The sequence below is a fragment of the Aspergillus chevalieri genome, chromosome 2 (genome assembly GCF_016861735.1).
Source record: "Aspergillus chevalieri M1 DNA, chromosome 2, nearly complete sequence".
NCBI classification, from domain to species: domain Eukaryota; kingdom Fungi; phylum Ascomycota; class Eurotiomycetes; order Eurotiales; family Aspergillaceae; genus Aspergillus; species Aspergillus chevalieri.
Genome location: NC_057363.1, coordinates 4,111,938 through 4,137,781, shown reverse-complemented (window position 1 = coordinate 4,137,781; position 25,844 = coordinate 4,111,938). Strand labels below are relative to the sequence as shown.

Genomic DNA, 25,844 nt, shown 5'->3' with positions numbered 1-25,844 from the left:
TCTTGGTGCTGTACGCTACTTCTTAGTACATAGTGTGGATTATAGGACGCGGCGGTTGTGAACCGCAGAGGGTACTGCTGTGATGAGGTAAGTCCAATTACTTCGACACTTGGTCCGGCGTCATATTAAGAAATCTCTTTTGTCCATTTTACCTGAAAGAGCAACCAGATGTTAGGCTATCCTGGAATACGGCTATTTCTCTGAAATAGATAGATGCCTAGGCTATTTTACTACATCACTCAACTTCACTCATCCCATCTTCGACAAACCACGAGATACACAATTAAGATAATCCATTCAAACGAGCAAACCAAGCAAGAGCTCAAATGGGGCGATTCTAACCATCCCGTCAAGAATACAGACGCTCCTCCCTCATACACACCAAACCCTAGTCCTCTCTTATACTATTCAGCGTTGTCAAATGTCTCAACACCGACAATAACACGAGAAACAACCGATCAGAGATAGATTTAGAGCGAGGGAGCCAGTATGGCCAACACTATTCGTGCTGTCTTTCGCTTCCGGAAGGCGAGTGCCAGCGAGGAAGACTCTGACGCATGCCTTGATATTACGTGCAATATACTACTGTTTATTATGAAGTAGCTGTGGTCGCTTTGGAATCGCAGGAGCACCACCGGATATTGGTTTTATGATTTTTGATAACTCTGGATTTGATGATGCTTCCTTCATATATACGCTTAATCTCAATGAATCAGTTGAAGTCCACTTTTGTTCATATAGATACGTTGTGTCAGAGACAGTAGCCTTTCAAGTCCAGTTTGTCCCTACCTATGGTGATGCCTAGCTATAAATAGTAGAGACGTCAATGCTACGTATTTACTCAATCGATTCCATCTCTGCCAGGTGATCAAAAACATTATCTTAAAGCAATGTATCAGAATGAACAATGCCCCAAATGGGGTCATCAAAACTATCCCTTCGAATCCAAGAAATTTGAGGATTCAGGCATTCTATACACATTACCCCCTCGGTCTCAATATCATACCCATTGCTTCCAGTCTATTTCACAGTATCAGGCCCAAGCCTGAAACTCGTGAAAGCCGGTCCAGCCAACTCTGAGTCCATCTCAGAGTAAGACGCTGGGAAATGCAAAATGCCGGACAACTTGTGACAATATGCTTTGTATTGACGCATGTTATCATCTCAATTACTTTGAATTTGAGTGCATTCTCGGTGCGTACTTCGCAGTCTTGCCAGCCGTGTTGCCGCTCAAAAGGCTAATTCTGATACTTTAAGTCTCGATCCATCTCAATCTTGAATTTCATTACTCGGCTACGACAAAAGTGCTTAACGATGTTGGTATTCCTTGTCGTTACTAGCTAGGCAGTTTATTGAGATGCTTACAAGCACATCATCTGAATGAATGGTCTTCACAGCTTACTCTTATAATCGCGACCAGTGGGAAACCATACCAGATCCCGAGTTCCGTCAGGACTGTATTTAGATGCCTAGCCGGCTGTAATGATGTCATTTTCTTCCCTGGCCATGGATTTCTCGTCTATCTCTCATCATACGTAAGCAAAATGGCGAACGAACAAGGGCTACAATGGGGGTGATAGCAACTATCCTCTTGGGAATTCAAACTCAGGTTGGCATATATGAATAAAACAAAAAGAGAATCTGCTAAACAACAGATCTAATCAACCAGACGTGTCCCCTTCAGATGCATCAAGCCCTCCTCCGTACTGTTCAGCAGGTCTCGATCAATCGTCTTCCTACAAAAGAAGAACGTGCTCGCGCTCGTGTATAGCATGATAACCGGCTGTACTCATTGCAGCGGGATTTGTCGCCGTGATAATTACTTTGTCGATTTTACATCCTGAATTTCGGGTCATTAATGAAGGTGCGCTGGAGAGCCGTGAGGTCTGCTTAGTTGCCTGAGTTAGAGCTGTCAGGATTTGATGAGATGCTGGAATGCTTGTGTTAACTATGATCGTTGTTATTGCTCTTACTGCATGCCCATGGTATATCAATTCAGATTCTTATGTAGACTACGCACTTTAGGTGATCATGTAGTACCCTATTTGATATTAAATCCGAGTGTCAGAGTAATTGTCGATCTGTGTCATCAGAGATGCCTAGCAGACTATAGACGCCTATTTCATAAGCCTACCTCTTTTCCTCAATCATCAACCATTTCACCTCATCTACCACTCACTCATCAAACAAGCAAGCAAAACGGTCAGTAAACTGACGATACGAACAATACCCCAAACGGGCTGGCCGAAGCTAAAGGAAACGTATCAGATCCCATGTGTCGATGTGCCTCATACTGGATGTCTTGCCTCTTCCACCAGCAGAAACAAGATTATGATTATTATTATTATTATTATTATTATTCATACACGCATCTGTCAGCCCTATAGGCCGAGTGGCGGCAGGTCCTGCGGGGCAGCCGGGTAAGCCGCCGTAATGGTAGTCGCTATGTACATCGTCGCCTTTATACACATATCCTGATATCCCATTCCGCTCGTTGTATATATCCCGTGCTGCTGGTTTTCGTGCCGCTGTTCCCATGGCCACGAAGATCCATGGGCTTGTTGGATACTGTCTCGTTTCCTTCCCTACTTCTGCAAGCGTGTAACCTCGGCTGCGCTATGCTGCCGGTTGCCCCAAGTCTGTTGTTGTGACTCGGTATGTGGTTGGTAGAGTTTGAAACTGGCCTAGGAGGCCTGTCTCAAGCATGAAGCGCACTGCCTTCGGCACCAAGTCCGGCCGAGTTAGGTAGGCCCGGTAATCCAGCTCCCGCCTTGATCCTTGTGTAAGATGACGCATCCGAGGTCCTGCCTGGTTTGTACAGTGGAGGAGAACATGGCGTATATCTTGACGACCACGTCCACAAGAGCATTCAGTTGATTCCATAGCCTTAAAGGTGCCAAGATAACTAGCAAGCGCAATCTTCCCGGTTTGCATTTGAATGAGGACTGATGTGGCGGCTCTCCGTAGGCCTTGGTATAGTTGCATTGGTGCTTTTGAAGGCTCTTTCCATAGACGACGGAGGGGACTCCCATGGCTGGAAGTAGCCCATTCAGTCTTCCATGCATTTGCTGCTTCTATGCAGAGGGCTCTTCGAATGCTAGCTTTGAGAGTGAGCTCCTCCACACCATTGGGTACTGGAGAATTAGCAGCTTCTTTTGCAAGAGCGTCAGCACACTCATTGCCGCAGATGCCTTCATGACCAGGGAGCCAATACAGCCGTATATCCCAGCCGCATTCCTGTAACCGAGATGCAGTGCGTGTAATCTCGCTCAGGATATATTGGCCAGAAGACCTTCCTGGAGCTGAACATGCTTGAATTGCCGCCTGATTGTCTGTAAAGATGATTGCTGTATAGGCCCGATGGGAACGTTGTGATGTCAGTCCAAACGTGTTGCCTATTTGGGTGAGAGCCATCTCTACGCCTCGCAATTCCGCTGCATATACAGTATGAGTAGCTGGGGAGCCAATGTGAACTGCTTGGCGCCCTAGAGGTGAAACCACTGCTGCTCCAACTCCCTGTTCTGTCAAGCTGCCATCTGTGTATGCAATGATGTCAGCGCCGTTATGTACAGCGGCTTGGTGAGCTGCTAAGGCATCTTCCCGAGTTTCTGCTATGTGGGACTCCAGACCTGACCACCATGGGGGGGTCACATGTGGGTGTATAACCTCCAGTCTGTTCTGAGGGATTGCAATTCGCTGTCCCCACCGTTCTAGCGGTGATGTCAGAGGGTCATGGTCTGGGGTGGTGGCCCATCGCATGTGTTGCCGTCGTTCCCATGCATTCCTTGGTGCTGGTCGTTGGCCAGAGTGGCGTATCTCAATGAGGGTAGCCATAAGGGGAGAGGTGGCTATCCGGAGATATGATTCTTTAGCCGCGCGTTCCAGTGCAATCATTGGAGGAAGTATGTTGAGACATATCTCTAAAGCAGCTCGAGAGGTCGTTCTGAATGCACCAGCAATCCTATAGAGGGCCTTGTACTGGATAGATTCCAAGGCTTTCCTAGCAGCATTTCCTGCCGCCTTGAAGCCCCATCCAGCCTGTATGAACCATGTGGAACTGGCAAATGTGATCTGTGGCCACAACACTGCTGTGTACATTTGGCGGAGATGGGATAGGGTGATTCCCCAGGTTGAGCCTGCTATGGAGCGGAGCGCTGCTATCATTTCAGTTGCTTTAACTTGGGCGTGTTCAATTTGCTTCATGCCAGTGAGATGCTGGTCTAACTGGACACCAAGGTAGCGAAGGGTAGGCACTGGCTTAACCTCTACCCCTTGCACTTTGACTGAAGCATTGGTTGAGCTCAATGGTCTAGGAACACCTCGGACCTTCCGCCACAAATGTATCAGCCCATATTTTGCCGGCGCAAACTTGGAGGCATGTTGAGCTTCCCATTTTTCTGCTATTTTATGTATTTGTTCAAGACGTCGGCAGTTAGCTGCAGCGGCCCGGCTCCAGACAAGTATGCATATATCATCAATGTAGCCAGTCACCATAGCTTTTCCAGGGTAAGCCTCATGTATTTGGTCAATTAGGTCTGCATTGTAGAACAGGTAGAGAATTGGGGAGAGAGGTGAGCCTTGGGGTATGCCTGTATCTGTGGTAAACTGGCCTGTTGCTCCCTCCATCAGGACAATATCTGTGATACGGTGGTGTAGGAAGCTCGCTATCCAGTTGACAGCATTGATTGGAACCCTTCGTTTCCGGAGGTTATGGATCAAACGTTTATGTGCAGCGTTGTCAAATGCTCCACTAACATCCAGGGTGAGCAGTGTGGCTACCAATGCGCCAGTACGCCAGGATGCATGGACTCGTTCCAACAGGAGGTGAATAGCATGTTCACATGACCGCCCTCTGCGGCCTCCAACATGGGTCTGTGGTAGGAGATTGTGCGCTTCAACCATATAGCTTATGCGGCTTGCAATGACTGCTTCTAATGCTTTTCCAACTGTGTTAAGCAGTGCGATGGGCCTGTACGCCTTTGGGTCTGCATAGTCAGGTTTCCCAGGCTTCCGCAATACCACTGTAGTTGACTTTCGGAAGTGCTCTGGACAGTATCCCAAATTCAGGCAAGCATTGAACAGGTTAGTGAGATGGCTCAGGAAGACTGGAATGGCTAGAGCGCGATGTAGGGTCAGATTCGGTATACCATCAGGACCAGGAGCCTTGTTTGGCGCAGCCCGTCGGATTGCCTGACAGACTTCCTTCTCTGTGATGGCAGGCATCGCTAGTGGTTCGGGGTATTCATAGCCAGGGATGTCGGAGAGATCCGCTTCAGGAGGTGGGGGAAATAGAGTCTCCCGCAGTGCCTGTGCTTTCCTTTCTGGAGTTTCACATGTTTGGTTCCCTGCATGAAGAGTTGGCGTATAGGTTGGTTGAACACCTCCGCGACGGCGTGCCCAACGGGCCAGTTTCCAAAAGCCTTCTATTGATTCAGTTGCGTCCTCCACACGGCTCCGATGGCTGTTCCAACTCAGTTTAGTGGTTTCTCGGCCCAGTTTGTGTCTGGCCTGATGGAATGCCTTGATATCTTCCTCCTGGCCAGAGGCAGCCCAGCGTCGTGTGCGGTTAACGTTGTTGCGTAGTCTCCTCAGTTCTGGAGGGTATCCTGGGCGGGAGTAGGGAGTGATCTTGGCTACAGGGACTGTGCCTTCTGCAGATTGCTGGATGGTTCTGATCAGGTGGTCGACTGTGGCGTCTATCTCCTTGGTGGTAGCTAGGGAGCATGTGGGCTGGAGGTCTGCAGTCAATGCCTTTAGGAAGGCATCCCAATCAGCTTCCTGTCACTTCATCTTTAACCTCTCTGGAGCTTTCTGCACAGATATATCCAATTCTGTGAGAATCGGTATGTGGTCTGCTGCATGCATCCAGTCCCGTCGGTCTTGACAGCGCACCAGGAGATCTGTTACCTCAGCGGTGGCCCATGCCAGGTCAATTGTAGTCTGGTGACTACCTCTGCCTGTATGCTTCTCATATGTAATGGTGCCTGGTGGTGTAAGCAGTTCTAAGCCGTGATCTTCAGCTACCCTGATGAGATCATCTGCTTCCTCATGGCGGTGGTTGTAGTCAGGTCGGGCCCACATTGGATGATGGAGGTTAAAATCGCCCACTACCACATGTTTCTGGTTGGGGTATTCAGCCAGTGCATTGTGCAATGCACCAATGACACTGGGTTGGCCTGTCACAGGGCTGGGATTGTATGCGTTATGAATATGTATGGGGCCTATTCTTGTGTGAAGTGTCAAGGTGCTCAGGTCCTTTGTATGGTGCTTTATCGCCCACTTCGTTGGATCCAGTGCCTTACTGACAAAGAAGCAGATCCGCGGCATATTGGCCACATCAGTGTCCTTGCTAGTAGGCTTGATCAGGAGGTGGAAACGGTTTCCAAGCATTTGTGAATATGTGGTCACTTGGTCTGTGTGTCTGTTGATGTAGGGCTCCTGGATAGCCAGGATCTCTAGGTCGCGCACCTCTTTCTCACCAAAGAGGTGTATCATCACTTTCTCTCGTGATTTCCAGCAGTTGGCCTGCAGGATTCGAATTTGTTTAAGATTCATTATTGATTACAGTTCCTCCTCCATTGGGTCTTCATTGGAGGGATACTGGCTTTGCTCATCATCAGACTCTTGACCATGGTGCCGGGTATAGCTTTTGCTTCGGTTTCTGGTCTGTCTGAGAACTCTTGTTTCTGGTTGGGTATCCGCCATAACGCTGTTCAGTTCGGGTTCCTCTTCTGTGCGAGGTCTTTTATTGCTCTTTCTGGGTCGGCCCGGGCCGCGGCGTTGGGTGTGGTACTCTGCAGCTTCTGCTGGGGTGGGGTCTTGTTCCTTCCCTGAGGGACCTGCCGAGTCAAGGGAGACAGGAGCACTCTCATACCATCCACATCCATTGGCTCTGTTATGACGTGCAATCTCCACCTGTTCCACACGGGCTGGGCAGCTGCGGTCAAAGGCGAAATGGTCCTCTGAGACCTTCTCACTTCGCTTAGTGTTCTGTTTCTGGCAGACTGCACATTGGGCCTTAGTGCGGTCTCTTGCTGTGGGGCATTCCTGAGAGGAATGGTTTAGTGCACAGTATGCACATGAGGTAGGCCGCTTGCAGTTTCGGGCTATGTGGCCATATGTTTGGCAGTTGAAGCACTGCTGGATCCGGTGAGTTTGGTCGTAGAGTTCACATGGGTGGTCACGGCCGTCAATTGCCAGGCCAAGCAGTATGGCTATGTTGGCAGCTCGGTCATTATCGAACTCAACAATTAGCTTTGATGTTTCTGGTTTATGTTCTGCGATATGTCGGGGGCCAAGGAGCCATCCAGTATATGTGATCGTTGTGGGGGCAGAGGCCAGACGCCCTAAGTTATCAGCCTTAATGCGAGCTGGTGCAGCTGCTAGGTCAAGATGGCAGTTGACGCCATTCATGACAACACAGTATGTTCTTCTTTTGATGGTTGCATTGTCTCCAAAGGCATGGCACCAGTCTTTTGCTGCTCTGGCCAGTTGTTCCACATCCTCCAGGCTCTCCGCACGTAGGATAATGTCTCCACTGGGCAGGATGCGGCCTGTAGAGACTGATCGGTGGGCAATGATATTGTTGTTTGATTCTCTAATAGCACGGTTTGCTCGCTCCACGACCCTGGCCTCCTTCTGGTGGCGCAATGGGTCAACAATTTGGCGATCAGTGCTTCGGATATGGATCTCCAGGTCTGTTTTCAGCGGGAATGGTGTTGCTGGGCTGCTTGGAGAGGTGCTTGGTGTTCCATTTGTACTGACAGATCCATTGGTGTTGCCCTGCATCCAGCCCGAGACCAAAGAAGATTTTGCTGATGTCAGGTGACTTGCTAGAGCCGCATCCCGGAATGATTTTGCATGGCCGGAGGGACTAGATGCTAGGGGGCTGCTGGTTAATTTTGGGGGTTGCCATTGTAGAGCTTTCATCTCCTGTGTCTGCTTATCGAACATGGTTTGGATTTGTTCAAGCACCTTTTTCTGGCTGTCATGGTCTTCTCTGCTGTTGTTGCTGGCGCGGTCGCGCACCTTCATTGCGAGGTCTTCGACTGAACTCATAAACCGGATGAATAGATCCCTGGGGGGCAGTCCCTGGGTCCGTTCAGCAATTTGCCTCAGCTCTGCCGTTTCTGTAAGGGTGGCAGCTGCATGGGCGCTTTCGTCGTGGTCTTTATGGTTGTACGAGTGGTTAGGCCACGGAGATGCGGCTCCGACCACCCCTTTCTTCTTTGCACCCCCCATTGTCAGCGACAGCTGGGGAGAACAACGTCGAAAGTAGTATCAATCGATTCAGCGTGAAGTTAAATATAAGATTCGAGTTTTCCGCGATGCGGGAACTCGCTCAGAAGGTAGGGGGGGGTTCGCCACTGAGGAGTTGTTTTTTTACAAGATTATGATGATTGTGATTATGGTTAATGATTTTTGTTCCTATAATGGTAATTAATTAATGGTATATATACACATGCTTGTTCGAAATTGATGACTTTCATTATACCGAGTCAGAATACAGACCTCTGTACAATCGATGAGCGAGAAAGTAGCCTAAACACACGCCTTAGGCATCGCCAATGTATCTGAAGTACCGTCAGAACTGTGTCATGAAGATGCCTAGCAAGTCGTATTTTAGTTACAAGCTTACCTTCTTTCCTGCTATATTTCAATATCCCTCACAAGAAAGCAAAATGGGGAACGAACAAGGTGCCCAATGGGGTGATGGGAACTATTCTCCTGGAAACACAGACTCAGGTAAGTATCCATGAAGAAAAAGAAAAAGAAGCCTGCAATGACATAACCAACCAAAGCAGATACTCCCTCCTCATACTGCTTAACAGAGACATCGCTGTCATCGACGCCAGCGACAGACCCAGAGCTCGGTTATAGATAGTCGTCTCCCAAGAGAAGGAGAGTATCCTGGCTTGGGAGAGAAGAATACCCTGGCGCCCATTTGTGATAGAACTTGCTGTGCTTCTTGTAGCGGGATTCATCGCCATGATAATCACTTTGTTGGCATTATACCCTGGTTTTCGGGCATTCGTATTTAAAGATGAATGATGATTTCAATTTCCTGGGTTAGAGCTGTCACGTTATATGAAGAATTGACATTAACTATGTTCGTTAGTGTTGATTATCTCGCATCTACACAGCTTAATTGACAGGGTATTTATACAAATGCTTAGGAAAGGCTCATTCTTATGTAGTTTAGCAATCATAGAGTACTATCGAATTTGAGTTGCGATCAAACAGATGCCTAGCAACTTGTAGATGCCTATTCGGCAATGCCTACTTCACTATATCTTGCCTCATCTCATTATACGGCTCATTCAATACAGTAAAATGATCTATGCGAGCCGTCAGAACGAACAACCTCCTGAATGGGGTGACAATAACCGCCCTGTCGAGAATCAAAATGCAGGTATGCGCCACAAGAAAAGATATTTCGGTGACATGGCTGACGAACTGAATCAGACCCTCCTCCATACACATCACGTCCATCAAGCCCTCCTCCCCCATACGGTTTGCCGGTAGCATCCCCGTTACGGCCGACCTCGGAGACATTAACACAAGCAGAGACCGAGTCAGATGCAGAGCTTGGCCATAGGCGGTCTTCCGGGAGCAAGAGAGGGTGTTGCTCAGATTTAATGGGTGTAGGATTAGCGGTACTCTTTGGAGGGGGTTTTATTACCATGATAGTCTTGATTTTCGTTTTATAAGTGGGGGGGGGCGCAAGTGGAGTCAGAGTGCCTGAGACTTATTCGGTTATTTCATTCTCGATGTTCAGTGTTGCTTTAATTCGTCTTGCTGCTATACTTAGCTAGCTCATTGCTTGTTAGTTCTATGCGCAGCAAGTAACCCGAATAGGAAATAAGCGTGTAAGACTAAGGACACGGTCGCCCAGCCGCGTCTTGGCATCAGCACCTGACAGGAGGTCATCAAAGGGGAGAATATACAAAAAGGGAGACTATATACAAACATAAAGTATAGAGTCTCTTCAGAAGATCATGTAATGTTCCCTGAATCAACATGCCTCCATCTCCATTGACAGCGACCCTGCTCCAATCCACCATCCTCAACGCCATATCCAACCTCCTGGCGCAAGCGATAGACCAGCACAAACAAAACGTATGCCCTACCCTTTAGAGCAAAAGCATACAGAACTAACAAAGCATAGAAACCATTTACTCTCAACATCCCGGCTTTCTTAGCATTCATCATTTACGGGGCTATTGTCGTGCCGCCCAATTTTTACTGGCAGCGCTACATTGAAGTCCGGTTCCCGGGCTTTCCAAATCTAAGAAACGTATTCAAGAGCAATACAGAGAAAGACAAGCCAGTGCTAGATCTTGAAGATTCCCTCCCACGCAAGGAAAAACCCCCTCGACGACAGACATTCTCTTCTGGTCCATCGTCGTCTCCCTCAGGGTCGGGATGGCGCAATTTCGCTATGAAATTCACTCTCGACCAGACGGTAGCTGGCGTGGTGAATATCGTTCTATTTATCGTTCTGATTAATCTGCTTAAAGGAGAGGTTGGGATTGGAGGTCTTTGGAAACTAGTCTGCGATGTTTGTTTTCCTTGCCTGGCCTGTTTTCTGATACTCGATCTAACGATGATAGGACTTGCCCCCTATTATGATCGCCCGCCTCAAGTTTCGGCCTCTGGTCTCGGGATTGATGTATACTGTCATTCCGGTAGACCGGCGAGTGGTGTTCGCGAGCGCGTGTGGTGTCATTTGGGGAGTGTATTTAAGTCTGTACGCGGCTGTTTAGCGGTTTGTTACCTGGTTTTTTGTTTATCTCGAGGTTTTTATTCATACGTTAGGCATAGATTCCCCATACGCAGTTTAATTTGGTCTAAATTGATACCCCGAGAGGTCTATCAACTTCTCTGTCATTGAATAGCTTGCGTCACCAGCGCCTAGATAAGCATAATATGTACGCCAAAACCCTTCCTACATACGACAACCAAAATATATATATATATATATATATATATATATAAATGTTCATAACCATTACATGTCCCCCATATCAATATCTTTCCCCCGCACAGATCTCCACTGAATGACCAACGCCCCGATGATCGACAGACCCCCCATCGCAACACCAGGGTAAAAAGCCTCCGTGATAGCATCACTATATGCCTGCAACACCTCCGGCAACCATTCCGGCGACACGACTTGTCGAACCAACGTAGCACCCGCATCCATCACCTTCGCGATCTCCAATGGTGGCACGCTCTTCACCATATTATCGAGCAACCGATTCGAAAACACATTCTGTCCAACAGCGATGAAAAGCGCCCCGCCCAGCGTCTGCGCGAACATATTGACAGCCGTCGCAACGGGAATGTCGCCCGCCGCAAGAGAGGTTTGGACGACGATCATGGGTTGCTGGATACCCATACCGAGACCAATTCCGAAGAGAGCTTGGTAGCCGATCCATGCATTGTGGTTGGAGTCTGGTTGGAGGATGGTGAGCAGGCCGGCGCCGATGGTCATGATTACTGAGCAGGCGATCATGAAGGGCGTGTAGTAGCCGATCCAGGTGACGAGGGCGCCGGCGAGGACGGAGCATATGACAACGCCGAGGATCATGGGGAGGTTCATAATTCCTGACTTGGTTGCGGAAGCGCCTTTGATTGCTTGGAACCAGAGTGGGAGCTGTTGACACGGTTAGCCCTGGGAATCTCAATACATGGTCTAAGGTACTCACATAGTACACATAGATGAAGAAGCAGCCACCAATGCAAAACGCATACCATGCTGATCCCCACATGTTACGGTCCTTGATCAACCGGGGCGGAATAGTAGCCTTCTCCTGTCTCCACCATTGCACAGCACAGAAGAGCAAGATCAACACTCCACAGCACACGAAAAGTGCAATAACCCGTCTGTCACTCCACTCATACTTGATACCACCCCATTGTAACGCCAACAAGCCGCAGACCACACCGGGAAGAAAGAACATTGTGCCGGGGATATCCAACTCCGAGATCTGATGCTTGAACCCGGTCCTATTCTTAATGGCTTTTGGCGATTGGAAGAAGGCCAAGATGAACACCGCCGTCACGAACCCAATTGGCAAGTTGATGTAGAAGCACCACCTCCACGAAACGTGATCCGTCAGTGCACCTCCCATCAACGGTCCCGCAACACTAGCAACACCAAACATAGCCCCAACCATACCTGTGTACAGAGGTCGTCTATGCAATTGTACCGTTTGCGTGACGATGAGAATAGATCCGGAGAATAATCCTGCACCGCCCAGACCAGCAATCGCGCGTCCCATAATCAATCCGATAGAGGTCGGAGTCACGCCGCAGATGAACGAGCCCAGTTCGAAAATGAACAGTGCGAGCAAGTAGACCCATTTGATTGAGTAGAATGTATATAATTTGCCGAAGACTAGGGTCAAGGCGCAAGTCGGGAGTAGGTACGCGCTGCCGTACCAGCCAACATCGTCCAGCGAGTTGAATTGACTGGTAATTTTAGGGATAGCTGTTGCCATGATTGTGTTATCCTACAGTTGTTAGCCCCCAATATACCTCGGAGAAGCAAGGCAAACCAACCAAAGCCATGCAAAACACACACAGACATATCCCAATCGTGATAAGCGTCAACTTCCATAATGTCGGATACTCATGTTCCTCCTCTGTATCCTCTCTTCGTAAAACAGGCTCGAGCTCCTCATAGTAGTATTTTAATGGACTCCCAGGTCGCGGAGAATTCACGAGCGTGCTTGTTCTGGAAGGTGTCTTTCTCAACCAGGGCTTATCGAGAGTCTCAGTCGAATTCATCTCAATCGTATCCATCGACTGGCCCAAATGCCTGAAACCTTTGCACTCGCTTGTTTGCCGCATCTTGTAGTATAAACGAGTGTTCGAAAATGGACAATCAAAACGTCAGGCAAAGGGACACTAGGTTAAAGAAAGAAAAATGGAAATGAACACATGCAGGAAGTACCGTTCGTGCAAGCAGCCAGTACCTTACAGGACGGTTTCGTCTAATGCTGACACGGAATTGATTGCGCATGCCCGACGGAAGGGGTTCAGATCTAACAGCAACAATGCCCTTGCTCTTGCCGTGACCGTTTGTGGCTGTGAATTGAACAAAAGGATAATAAGCGAAGAAAGGGGGAGGCGGATCGGGACATTTGCATCATAACTGTCAAAGGTCTACAAGTGGAATCTACTGTCAGTACGTACCATGGCGATGGATTGCTACGCGGTAAAGTTATCCACGAGCACGCATTATGTGTTGATTCTGTGGTATGGAAAACGAGTGACCAGCCTCAGCGCGATATTGGGGTAGCTGCATACCCTTGCCATACATGTATGCACACATCGAAATATGCAGTGTGTACCTTGCGTCCCTGTGGTATGCTCCGTTTCAGTTTCGATGCGCGTATGTTTCTCCTATCAGCAACTCGTGCCTGTCCTATAATCCATACTCCATATGTTATTTCTCCACCGGTTGTACCCCAACCAACATCTCTTAGGGTTCTTCCATCATTGTGAGGCCAATACGTAGCGGCAAACATCAAATGTCTGAGATACGATTTAAGCTTCCAGGACGTCGATGTAGCTTTGAATTCATCGTCGTGGAAATTATGAAACTCCATGCAAGCCTTGCATACAAAAAAGTTTTAAATCAACTTTCGGCTGTAATATCGCTAATAGCCTTTGAATGCTCCAATCTCTGTTTTGATGACTGGTGAAGACGATGAATCGCTGCTGATCAATACCTTGTCAACCTAGCGAAGTGATTCCTCTTTCTCAGACAATACGAGATGTAGACGCGAACTCAGACTGATTCTTGATGTTGCGTCCACGGGAAATAGTTCCGAGGGTTTCGAGCAGGTCATATCAACCAAGGGGGGCAAATACGTTGTGCTGCATTCGATCGGGCAATGTGGACATGCCGAACACGGCCATGGTCGAGCCCTTGACTTTGCTAAACCAGAGGACAAGGAGTATGCCGGAAATTTGTGGAAATTGGCAGAGGAATTATTGGGTGACGGTGAAATCCACCAAAAGTTGGCGCCAGGGATTGAAGTGTGCTTTAGCTGTATAAGGTGGATAAATCCTTGAGTATCAGGGTAACTCGTGTTGATTAGCCCAATAAATACTAGAGAACTAAGCCATGAAAGCTATCTTGTAAAAGCCGGTCGACATTGTTAGATCAATAGTTTCATCATTGGTCTAATCCGGTATTTCTATGCTCAAGTATAGCGCAACAATAGACGCCATAGCAGGAATAAGTAATCACAATCCATCGCGCCCATAGGATATCCCGAATAATGCAATGCCAACATAGAATAGATGTACAACTCCGTAGCATGACACTGATACACCTCGTCCCGCGCCTACTCGGCGGGGGTGAAGGTCGTCAATCATGACGAGCATTGCTTTTTGAAGTACAACGCGAGTATTCGACTCCAAGGAAGGTTGTGGCAATTCTGTTGATGATCAATCGAGAGTGCATAACAGTGTAATACGTCAACAAACATTGTAAGGTAGCCAGGCCGGTGGCGGCGAAGCATTCATTGACGTTTCATCGCTTCAACTTCACGACCGGCAACCAAAGCGATCAATGCAGCACCGACACCGCTACCGTCCTTGGAGATGCCAATGCGAATCTTCTTCTCACCCTCGGGGCCCACATCAGGAACCTGCCTCAATGCCTCACGAATGTGTCCCTCGAAGTTGGGGTAGAACTCGACGAGACTTCCGTCAACACCGACGTCGATCATCTCGTCGGTCTGTAATCTACCAGTGGAGATGGCAATGGCAGCAAGAGGCACGGCACCCAAACGGGCAGCGCGCGTAGCAATAGCGTGTCCAATGACTTGGACAGCCTTGCACTCTGTGATGCTGGCCTTTTCGATCTTCAAGTGGTCTTGCAATGCCTTCTTGACGTGCTCCCGGTTCTCAGTCTTGTCCGTCTCTACCAAGCTCAGAAGACTGGTGTCTATACCCCACTGCTTGAAGAGAGGCGAGTCATCGGGAGTAATAACATTAGATGTCTCGTTGGGCTTGAACAAGTTGACTGATGGGTTATGGTACATTTCCACCAAGGCCCGACGCAGGACCTCGCCTAAGAACATGCCCGAAACACGCTTCTCAAACATCTGGATCCCTGGGTTGTTGCTGTCTGCATCCACCTGCTGGTCGTAGATGGTGTTGGGCAACACGCTCAAGTGGTTATCGAAACTTCCCCATTCAGTGTTGATAAGCATTTCGCCTGTCGATTTGTCGTATTTACCATATTCGCTATTCTCCAACTTACTGACCCGGTCGAGTTTCTCCAAGTAGGCCCCGTTGGTTCCTGTGCCGAAAATGGCTCCGATCAATGTCCGTGTTTTCCCAGGCGAAGTGTAGGACCGGGCCATCAGAGTTCCAACAGTGTCATTGACAAGCGCAGCAACACGGACCGGAAGTTGTAATTCATCAATCGCCGATTGCAACAGCGCGCATACATCCTGACCCACAGCATCGGGGATGTTGTAGCCCTTTGTCCATCGGATGAGAGTGCCCTTGTTGATGCCCGACTGGCGCACGGGGAAACTGAATGTGAAACCGAGATCGAACATTTCTTGAGTAGCAGTGCCGTCGCGACAACGCTGGAGGTGTGCTTCGAAGTGCTCATTGTGGTGAATGCGTAGGAAGGCTTCGATTTGCCGGGCCAAGAACACGAAGAGGTCCCTGGAGTTTTCCGCAGACATCAGTTCGCCGGGAACCATGATCTTGGACTGCGTGACGGAGAATGTTGTATCGCCATGAAGGTCAATTGAGCACACGCGGAAATTGGTGCCACCGAGGTCGACGGCGAGGTAGAGGCCCTATGAAAGATCTCCGGGTCAGCAGGATCGAGACTTCGTAAGAAAGAAAACGTACCTTTTCGGTGCCATTTGGCACCGATGTCACAAAGGTAGGGATCTGACTCAGGGTCGTGTTTTCCTGAGTAAGCCCTTCATTCGACTGACGGATGTATTCAGCGACCCCTCGATGGACCTGCTCGGCGGGGTAGTCGAACAGGTGCGCAATGCGATTGGCCTCGTCCAGGATGAAAGACATGGTTGCGGTATACGGGACAGAATGGAATGAGAGTCTTGAATCGCACGAAGAGGAAGGAAGAAAGAAGAGACGGCAGAGGAAGTCTTTGTCGGAGCGATGAATTCCAGGTTATATCATGGGAGAGGGGTCGATGAGGTCAGTCGCAGAAGAGAACAGAAACCGCCGGCTTCCCGATATCGACTGGTTTTCTCCGGTTCCTGCCGCGGGGATATGAATTGCTCTAATTGTCATCCACCCGGCAATTTAAACGATAATAAATGCGCATTAAATTGCGCGGGTAATTCATCGATTTCACTCAATTTGCAAGACGTTTGCGGTTGATGATATCATCCAATGTGAACTTCCCAATGCAAACACCAGTTTTACCAAGTTCAATTGAGATCTCAATAAATCCCATACGGTCAAATGTACATAGAATTGAATCTCAATAATTCTCCTGGTTATTTCTCGCCTGCTTTACTCTGTAGGCATGTAGATTCTTATTTATGCCTTAGGCATAAATATACACGTGACCGACCGCCGAATTCCATGGCCGGCAGAACTCGGACGTCGACAGTGATTGAAATCCAAGCCTTAGACAAACCACGACCCCTCTTCCTCTAGGCAGTCTAGTCGGATTATATCTGGGCTCCTCGTCGACTTTCCCACGGTTTCGAGCGATATCCAACCCCGACACCAGAGACACAATGGGCGCCGGCAACTCCAAGCCTGAGGCTTCGGCCGGCTCGAAACATGTTTTCTCGAGGTAGGAATTGTCCCAATGGTGAATTTGTTGCTCTTTTCTGTTTGGTATAGCAGCTGTGTGCTCTTGGGGAGGCAATCTGGAGGGTGGTATATTGCGCAATTCGACAGTGAGCTGGTGTTATTGGGATTGGCTATTCGCATCTCTTTCGGGAGATACAAGCGCTGGAAGATGATCAACGAAACAACAAGCTAACACCATTTGAATAATAGCAACTCCCCCGTTCAATTCTCCTCGAACCTCGTCGAGGCCCTCCAGACCAGCTCCGAGGTATGCCCACATCAGCCCCTCCAAAACAATGAAGACTCTTGAGCTCAGGTTAACCGATGAACGCTCCTACAGACCGACTCCTCCCGCGCAAAGACCCTCGAACTCCAGATTCAAGAGCGCGTAGCCAAGGAACTCGAACGCCTCCGCGAACGCGAGCAGAAGACACTGGCAGACATCGAACAGCGCCTGGCCGAAGTCAAAGACACCGCCGCTACCGCTACCGCTACCTCCACACCAAACATCAGCCACACCCCCGGCTCTCTGGACCTGGACGCTCCCCGAATCCCCTTCGCTGGTCGGGAGTACACCCCCGTTGCTGCGCCGGTGGACCGTCCGATTAACCGTGATCTAACGCGGACCGCAGTGCAGACCGAGATCGATCAGCTGCGGGAGAAGCTCGATGGACGGAAGAAGCTTATTGAGGTTGGTGAGAATGTTGAGCGGGCGAGATCGGATGTCGCCAGCTGTTTGCGGTTGAACGACCGGCGGCCTCTGGACTGCTGGAAGGAGGTTGAGGGGTTCAAGCGGGAGGTTGCTAAGCTCGAGGAGACTTTTGTGGACCGTGTCGTTGGTTAGGTGAGATATATTTTGATATATCTTTGGTTGGTTTTCTCCCAGGTTTTACAAAATAAATCTGGTCCTCATCTTTTTACCCCTCCCACGTCTTCCATCTCGTTTGTCCGCATAGCACTTGGCCTCTGAAATGTGTGCATGTATGTATAGTTTCCTATTTGTTCCGTTGAATGATCAAAACTCGAGCCTTCGTAAATCTCCGCATACATAGTATACCCCATTGGCACGGCATCTAAATCCAAGAACGACATATTACACTCATTAAAATACCATTACTGCCCTGACTGAAAACGCCTAAATCGCCGGAAAAAAAAAAAAAAAGAAAGGGACATCAATCATTGTTCTCTGCGCTACGGAACGCGGGAGTCCGGGCCTCGGGTGTAGGTATCAGTATGGCCCTCGAACGCATTAATGGAATCAGACACGTCCATAAGTAGCTAAAATATCTTTTGATAGAACGAAACTCCTTGTGCCCTTCTCTTGGCTCGGATATTTCAACCACCACTGTGATAGACTGATAAGAAGATCCAGAGTTGAATGTCATAATTCTGGGTTCTGCGTACCACGAGTTCCTCGCCGTCGTAGAAGGCCTCTATGACTCGGATATGGTTCATGGATACCACGGAGAATAAAAGAGTCTGAATGAAATAAACAACAATCAGCCTCGATCTCAAAATTTGTTTTCCACACTTACCGGAGCAACATCGTTTTCAGATGTTTGTGCATCACATCAAGGGTAACCGAAAGCTCTCCACGTAACAGACTGTCTCCTGGGCATGCAGCACTAGTCATTAAGGCTCTCACATGGGGAAAGCCTGGCTCCCTTGTCACCCAAGCCGCGTGCACCTGCCAAGTGGGTTAACTCGCAAATTGAAAAAAGTGATCCGAATTTGGATCAGCTCGAAAATATCGTTGTTATATTGGTTGCTATTTGCATGTGGGCTGCTGCAGACAAAGAATCCGAAGACAAAAAGAGGGCCTAAGCAAGTCACTAAGGCAGAAAATACCTTTTCGTCCTCGGTAAATACAGCCGCAAAGAAACTTAATTTCAATGGCCGGTGAGTCTCAACAGACATGTCTAGATGGTTCAAACTGACAAAACAGACATTCTCATATGTCACAAGACTCGCTGTGAAAATACCTGAAATAAAGGACCGAGAACTGCTCATAGTATTCCATATAGGCGCTAAGTTCTTCCGAGCAATTGCTTCACATGTCATTGGGTTGGCTTGGAGTAAATGTTATGACCACATTATGCGACCATCCATGTCTGTCTAGAGCTTGCTGTATATCTCCTTGCAACTAAATTTTCTTATTCCAGCGGGTCTGCTAAAGTTGAAGCTTAGCAGCTGGGCGAACAAGTCACGCCGTAGTGGTTTGAAAAGGGATGGTGATATCATTGACATCAATTCCATTCGAAACTTATTGATCCAGAACGGGGAGAAGATGCCTTTGAAGGGCTTAAAGGGCGATGCCGCCAATGGTCTGTGGGATTGGATACAAGAATTCAAAGATCTCAAGACGTGGCAACTCCTGGACTCGTCCTACAAGGGTCGCCAAGGCACGGGAATGATCGAGTCGAGGCTGGGTTGCTGACGGGAAGAATTGCAAGATAAGATGAAGCTTGGAAGGGACAGCAAGTGGCAATAGGTACCTACTATAAATCAAGCCTTTGCTATGGGCCTACCATAAAAAGAAAAGGAAAAAGGAGGGTTCGTAATATTATTCGTAAGGAAGTATACATCAACGTTGCCCGATTATCCGGATGTTCGGTCAGTATTGAAATTCAAGATTGAATCAATACCCACTATAATGTGAAGGAGCACACGAGGCCGGAATGATCACTCCACTTTAGCAACGAGCTATGATCGTGCTTCTGATCTTCTTCCTCTCGTCTCAATTTTGATGTGCCAGCCTGCCAATGTCACTTGGTGCTATTATATGATACCGCATGGCTTCAGACCAACCACTGCCACTTTATCAAGTCGGTTGGGCGGGAATGGCTGATCGCCATCAGCCCCCCAAGTAAATCCGGCTTCGCTTGGATGTAGCTCATTCCACACATCCAGGAGGCCATTCGCACGAACAAGCATATCATCATCAGGAAGAACAGGATTGAAATCGCCAGCCACCAACCGGTAGCACGGAGGTAAGAAGTGATGATGGAGAGCTGGCGATGGCGGAGAGAAGGATTGATTGACAGAGAGTCCAAATGAACATTGGTCAGACGAACACGCGGGGGTTTTTTTGCTGGTTCATGGGAAGGCAAGAGGATGTCACAACAAAGCGCATCCCTTTCAAAGCGACTGGGATATTTGACTCGCCAGATTGGGCCGAGAGCAGCGTTTTGTGGGTCAGTCAACCGTGATCCCGACACAAGTGTCATGCTTGCAAAGGACTGTTTTCCCCAATTGGTTGTGTCTGGTTCGATTGCTTAATAATCGAGAAGTCGGCTACAGCTAACAAAGATATCACAATGATTCGTCAATGAAAGACATGCATGTAAACAGTGCAATAGCCATATTATCCCTGCTGATCCTCAAGTATGTAGATGCACAGACATAATAAGAGCTTACTGATGGTTATACAGCCGCAATTCAGAATAATCATTGATGAATACAGCATGCCATAGCCTAGGCTCAGAGAAGTCTATCAAGTTATTAGTGGAATAGACCATGGATACTGAATTGAACATTGAGAATCACACGTGATTGAAAATCGGGCTAGCCAGATTGGGATGATGCTTATTCAACCCTTATTTATGGTGATAGAAACGCGCACTACTTTCTGCTCTTCCGGAGCTTTAGGGGATGATGATTTAATATAATTTGAGGAAATCACGAACAGTCTGTAGGAAGCCCGTGGCCGTGGGAATACGCTCACCTGATGCCAAGATGGGAGTTGGTTAGCAGGACTCCTAAAACAGCCGCCTGCTAACCGTTACATCGTTAAATCGAGTATCGAAAGTAAGGAAAGTAGACGAGGGCGCAACTTTTAGATTATAACTCAATGTGCATGCGTTTGAGTTGAACCTTTTTAGATGCTCAAGTCAGCGGCGCTTCTTAACACGCCATTACTACCCTAAAATACCCGCCGCCTAAATCAGCAAAGATCATTGAAGATCGTCATTCAAGTCGACTTTAACTTGGATTCTGGTTAGCACTCAGACTTTGAATTGTTACCTTATGCTCTAACTCGGGTCCGGGCCTAAATTCGGTTTTGAGTTCAGCCTCGATCTGTGCTCTTAGTTCGACCTTGAACTCTATCTTAGAGTCTGGCTTGGACTCTGGCCTGGAGTTGAACTTCGGCTTCGACTTTGTCCTCGACTTAGCCTTCCGATTTTGCTCGCGAACTACATCCAAGACGTCTTCTGTCGGAAAATATCCATCTGTGTCCTTCTCTTTGTTCGAAATTCCCAGCCATCAGCGTGATAGAAGAAGCAAAGTATCCAGATTTCGGTGTTCAAGGTCATCTGGTTGCTGCGTACCACAAGTTCGTTACTGTCATGAGATGTTTCTAGGATTCGGACATGATTCATCGACGTCACGGAAAATAAGAGGAGCTGAAATAAAAGAAAGACAAAAACAGTCATCTGTTGTTCTCTCTCTTGTAGCTCTCTTTGAAGAAGATACTTACTGGAGCGACCATATGGTTGCAAACATGCATTGTTCCAAGACACCTGTGCATCACATCATAGATAACTTCAAGTTCTGGCGTAGAATGTTGATCCCCTGGGCATACCCCATTGGCCAACCAAACCTTCATATGAGGGAAGCTTCGCTCGCGTGTACGCCGTGCTGCTTCCACCTACCAGTGCGGCTTCGATGAAAAGGGTGATATATGCAAAAGCAAACCAAATCCAAAATCTCCAAAACTAAAAAGGATATGAGAAAGGGTGCCCAGCGAGGATTAGATCAAGGAGGGAAGAACTAACTCTCGATGGCGTGCACCTGGAAGGAAATGTTCTCTGTCTGGCAAATTGCTGGAGTTGAGCCAATCATACCATACCAAACAATATGCACGTGTGTAATGACCGTCATCTGGTTCGCATTTTGCATAGTAGCCAAGCAGGACATCGTTCTCAGTCTCCTCGATAGGGCCTTCGTAAGGTGTAAAGTAGAGAGGCTTTGGGTCCTCTTCTAGAGACATTCGTTCATGTCGTTGACATCCCATCAGGTCCTCGGGTGTGAGAAGGTAATGGTTCAACTGGTCAAGAAACGTTTTGATGTCTGCCAACTGGTTGCGCCGGCGCGCCCGTTCATCGGTATTTGCGGTATCGGATATGGTTTCAATTTTACCCTTCTTATTTTTATAGTAGTATACCGGCTTGCTTGATGGCATGATGGTAGATTTGAGGGAAATGTTGATGCAGCAAAGGGAAAGGTGTTTGTGACGGTCTACAAAGAGCAGCGCGATAATTACAGGCTGCTGAGGGGGCTAGCTTGGCAACAACCCAGCAGGTGCAAACAAAGCATTCACACCTTTATAGATTGACCAATGCCTAAAAGAAGTAGAGTTGATCGACTTTCGAACATCCCATGCTGTATCTAAGATACGGTCTAATTATATACATATCCACAGCTCACGGCTGACAACCCCCTTCATCCGCCTCGCAGCATTCCCATTCACGAGAGAAATCATAATCAATATAACCACAAGGATCCTTCGGTGTATAAAAGTGTTCGCGCTCATACGGCCGTAAAGGAATGCCCTGTCTGATCCGATAGATCAGATCCGGATTCGAAGTGAAATACCGGCCAATACCAACAATAACATCATAATCACTGTATGTCTTCTCGAGCGCCTCATCAATCTTGTTCGCCGTATAACCACCCGCTACAATCACCGGGCTAGCGTTCCCATAAGCCTGCAGGAAGAAATCAAGCTTATCGGCGGACTGGGGCATATCTCCGGGCCCAGAGATGCGGGATTCAACCAGATGCACATAGGCAAGCTTGAACTTGGCCAGTTCCTTGGCGAGATGGGTGAATTGCGGAACCACGTCTTTCATGCGCATCCCCTGGAAAGAACTCCACGGACTGAGTCGGATTCCCGTTCGCTCAGCGCCGATAGCGTCAACAACTGCTTTTGTCACTTCGAGGGTAAAGCGGGAGCGGTTCTCGACACTTCCGCCCCATTTGTCGTTGCGGGTGTTGCATGTGTCCTGAGTGAACTGATCGATCAAGTAGCCGTTTGCCCCGTGGATTTCTACGGTATCAAAACCGGCCTTGACAGCATTCTTGGCAGCCTGCGCGTAGTCCTGGATGAATTCGTGGATCTCAGACTCGTTCAGAGCTCGCGGCGCCGGTTTCTCGGGCATCATCGGAGTTGCACTGCTTGAGACAACTGGGAGCTGGTCACGTCCCAGGACAGAGGGATCTGCAGCGCGGCCCAAGGCCCATAGCTGGAGGACAATGTATGAATTTTTGGCGTGGACGGCGTCGGTCACCTTTCGCCACATCGCGATCTGTTCGTCATTGTAGATTCCGGGGATATTGTCGTAACCGCCGGCCCGGGGAGAAATGAAAGTGGCTTCGGTGATGATCAAACTCCTAGACACTACAGCACGCTGCTGATAATAATCCTTCATTATGGGAAGGGGAACGTGAGCATCATCGGCCCGAAATCGGGTCATGGGTGCCATAGCAATACGTTGGGCAAGGTCCATTGCACCAACTCTGATGGGGGTAAAGGCTTTAGGCATTTTGGGGGATATTGAAACGATGATAGTCAAGAATTGGTATAGTATCCTTCCAGTATTTGGATCGAGCCCTTAAATAGCGTAACTTGGAGCCAATGCCTTGATTTGTAAGGATGCCCTTCGTCGGTTGAACGACTCTGATATCACCATTGCGCAGCTTAAGATAAAGCCAAAACAAAGTCTCCGAGCTCAACCCCACAGCTCCACATCGTTTCTTTTTGTTACTCCATACAGCAGTTGCTTATTATGTTAGGATGAACTATATTATGCTATATCTCCCATTATACTAGACTACTGTCCGTCCTGAAACCGCTTCATAGGCCCATATCTTAAAGTAGTACGATGCAGCCGTCGTCCCCAGAAGAACAACGGAATGGCTAGTAAGATACTCGCAACCTGGATCGCCGTCATCTCTCCAAACACCGCCGCCGCACCCTGTCGAGTGATCCAATCCGATGCGTACAATGATAGTAGCATCCCGATCGTATTGCGGATGACGAAGATGATTACTAGGGCTTCGCCAGCGACCTGGTCTCGTTAGAGTTTTGTACTGATATGCTGGTGACAAAGTGTAGACATACCGGTTTATAGCAGTCTAGCGAGTAAGTTACAGCCACGTTCGAAATAGCTGCCACACCAAATGCTTGCATAGCATATCCAAACGCTGCCCCGATCCAGTGTGTCCGGTTGGCGATGCACAGGCCGAAGATCAGGATACCCGCTGGTCCGATCGTGCCTGGGATCGCAATGGCTGGAAGTCGGTACTCAGGGATTCGTTGACCTCCGCGATGATGCGTTAGCCGGGTCGAAATGATGTCGATCAGTCGGCCTCCGACGTAGAAGGCTAGAACGGATCCAATAAATCCGGACAGGGAGAGGAGACCCATGCTCCCTGCGGGCCAGTCATAGGGCGGTGCAGTGAAGGTTTGCGACGCGGTTAGCTGCACAACAATGTTCCTATTGGTGTCAGTAAGCCACTATCGCGGAATAGACGCAGTGTACCTACCATCCCACAGAAATTCCAATGGTGAAAGCACACCAAATCAACGGAGGATATGCAGCATTGGTCAAGATATCCATCAAAGTCCGAACAAACGTGGCCTGTCGGTCGTATCCAATAGATAGGGACATCCACTGCCGCTGTGTCCGTTTTTCCTCGGTCCCAACACCATCCTCCTGAAGATAAGACGTCTCACGGATCGTAAAGACCGCGAAAACGAACACAACTCCAACAGCGATAGCCAAGAAGTAACACATCCATCTCCAATCCTGCTCCTGAACTAAATACGCGTTGATCAATGGGCCAACAAATAGCCCACCTGTCATGGCCAGATGGAAAACCATCAGATAATGCCCGCGCTCCTGGGGAGCTACCATATCGCCAACCACAGCAGGCACGGTGGCATCAGCTGCGGCAGCAGCGAAACCAGATAGAATCCGCGAAGCGAGCAGTTCGCGATAACTTGCCGCCTGACTGGACCAGACGTTCATCATGCAGAGGATTATCATAGCTAGGAGATAGACAGGGCGTTTGCCGACGACGCGCATTAGAGGAACCCAGACGATGTTACCCAAACCGAAGAGGAAGACATTGAAGCAGACAAGCTCGCCTGCTTGTGTTTGTGTGACATGGAATTCTTGGATAATGGCTTTAGTAGCGACGGTGAAGTTGCTCGAGTTGACGTTAGCTAGAAAGGTGAAGGCGCAAATTGTCAGGTAGGTAGTGTATTTGGCCACGAGTGACCAGTTCTATGCAATTGGTCAGACTATCATCTTATGGAGATTGCTTTTTCCAAATGGTTACAAGGATATACCTGTGGATTATCTGGATCGACCCTGGTTTCATCTTTCAAATCGTCCGGGGATATTTTAGGGGGCGCGTTTTCGTCCACCATGGACTCTATATGGCTTGCCACGCCCTCATAAGACGACTGTTCCTTCTGATCTGCCATGGTAACCGACAATCCGGTGGGCTGAGATGGATTGGCAGACCTGAAACGAAATGGACAGCTGATGGGTGCTTCTTTTAAAGATCGAGATCGCCTTCCCCGCAAAATCACAGCAGCAACCTAAAGTGCAAATCACGGGGATTCCGACTCGGATAACCCGAGCTGAAATCCGGGGTGAAGGAGAAGACGAGGGTCTGGACATAGTCGGAAACATCTGTCAAGAGCATTATGCATTGTATCAGGGCAATTATATGATTTGTGTTTCTCACAGCCGTGCACGGGGATAGTCCCACTGGCTTGGATACCAACTTGAACATTTGTCGGTCTGAGCGCTTGGAATTTGCATTGTACGAGCTATAATAAGATAGGTGTATCCTAAGTCGATGTAAGTAGCCAGCGCATTCGTAAATATACAGGGCATGAAGGCCTATCGTACAGAAAACCATGGACAACACCGAAGTGGTTCTATGTCTTCTGTATAGATGACATCATCGGGTTGTCGCAGCTAGCTCCATGTCAACAATCAAGAACCGTG

At 48.5% G+C, this 25,844-nt stretch overlaps 8 protein-coding genes across 8 annotated transcripts; 3 read left to right on the top strand and 5 right to left on the bottom strand.

Annotated features, from left to right (window-relative positions):
* Window positions 1-10,020: 10,020 nt before the first annotated feature.
* Window positions 10,021-10,766, top strand: ACHE_21415A (uncharacterized protein; the record flags this gene model as incomplete). The annotated part of the gene is made up of 3 exons (XM_043275495.1): window positions 10,021-10,119; window positions 10,169-10,561; window positions 10,614-10,766. 3 exons carry the CDS (start codon window positions 10,021-10,023, stop codon window positions 10,764-10,766), a joined length of 645 nt encoding a protein of 214 aa, XP_043134479.1.
* A 245-nt stretch (window positions 10,767-11,011) lies between these two features.
* ACHE_21414S (MDR family MFS transporter) lies at window positions 11,012-12,858 on the bottom strand (the record flags this gene model as incomplete). Its single annotated transcript, XM_043275494.1, has 3 exons — window positions 11,012-11,659; window positions 11,712-12,518; window positions 12,568-12,858. The coding sequence occupies 3 exons, from the start codon at window positions 12,856-12,858 to the stop codon at window positions 11,012-11,014; spliced, it is 1,746 nt and encodes a 581-aa protein (XP_043134478.1).
* A 1,682-nt stretch (window positions 12,859-14,540) lies between these two features.
* On the bottom strand, window positions 14,541-16,074 carry glkA (glucokinase glkA; the record flags this gene model as incomplete). Its single annotated transcript, XM_043275493.1, has 2 exons — window positions 14,541-15,839; window positions 15,895-16,074. 2 exons carry the CDS (start codon window positions 16,072-16,074, stop codon window positions 14,541-14,543), a joined length of 1,479 nt encoding a protein of 492 aa, XP_043134477.1.
* Window positions 16,075-16,760: 686 nt separating this feature from the next.
* On the top strand, window positions 16,761-17,662 carry ACHE_21412A (Mic19 family protein; the record flags this gene model as incomplete). The annotated part of the gene is made up of 3 exons (XM_043275492.1): window positions 16,761-16,819; window positions 17,029-17,086; window positions 17,159-17,662. 3 exons carry the CDS (start codon window positions 16,761-16,763, stop codon window positions 17,660-17,662), a joined length of 621 nt encoding a protein of 206 aa, XP_043134476.1.
* A 1,048-nt stretch (window positions 17,663-18,710) lies between these two features.
* On the top strand, window positions 18,711-19,255 carry ACHE_21411A (uncharacterized protein; the record flags this gene model as incomplete). The annotated part of the gene is made up of 2 exons (XM_043275491.1): window positions 18,711-18,717; window positions 18,981-19,255. The coding sequence occupies 2 exons, from the start codon at window positions 18,711-18,713 to the stop codon at window positions 19,253-19,255; spliced, it is 282 nt and encodes a 93-aa protein (XP_043134475.1).
* Window positions 19,256-21,588: 2,333 nt separating this feature from the next.
* Window positions 21,589-22,000, bottom strand: ACHE_21410S (uncharacterized protein; the record flags this gene model as incomplete). The annotated part of the gene is made up of 2 exons (XM_043275490.1): window positions 21,589-21,609; window positions 21,668-22,000. The coding sequence occupies 2 exons, from the start codon at window positions 21,998-22,000 to the stop codon at window positions 21,589-21,591; spliced, it is 354 nt and encodes a 117-aa protein (XP_043134474.1).
* A 241-nt stretch (window positions 22,001-22,241) lies between these two features.
* Window positions 22,242-23,363, bottom strand: FGAOX3 (alkene reductase; the record flags this gene model as incomplete). The annotated part of the gene is made up of 1 exon (XM_043275489.1): window positions 22,242-23,363. One exon carries the CDS (start codon window positions 23,361-23,363, stop codon window positions 22,242-22,244), a length of 1,122 nt encoding a protein of 373 aa, XP_043134473.1.
* Window positions 23,364-23,651: 288 nt separating this feature from the next.
* ACHE_21408S (uncharacterized protein) lies at window positions 23,652-25,312 on the bottom strand (the record flags this gene model as incomplete). Its single annotated transcript, XM_043275487.1, has 4 exons — window positions 23,652-23,888; window positions 23,942-24,317; window positions 24,367-25,109; window positions 25,175-25,312. The coding sequence occupies 4 exons, from the start codon at window positions 25,310-25,312 to the stop codon at window positions 23,652-23,654; spliced, it is 1,494 nt and encodes a 497-aa protein (XP_043134472.1).
* Window positions 25,313-25,844: the final 532 nt, after the last annotated feature.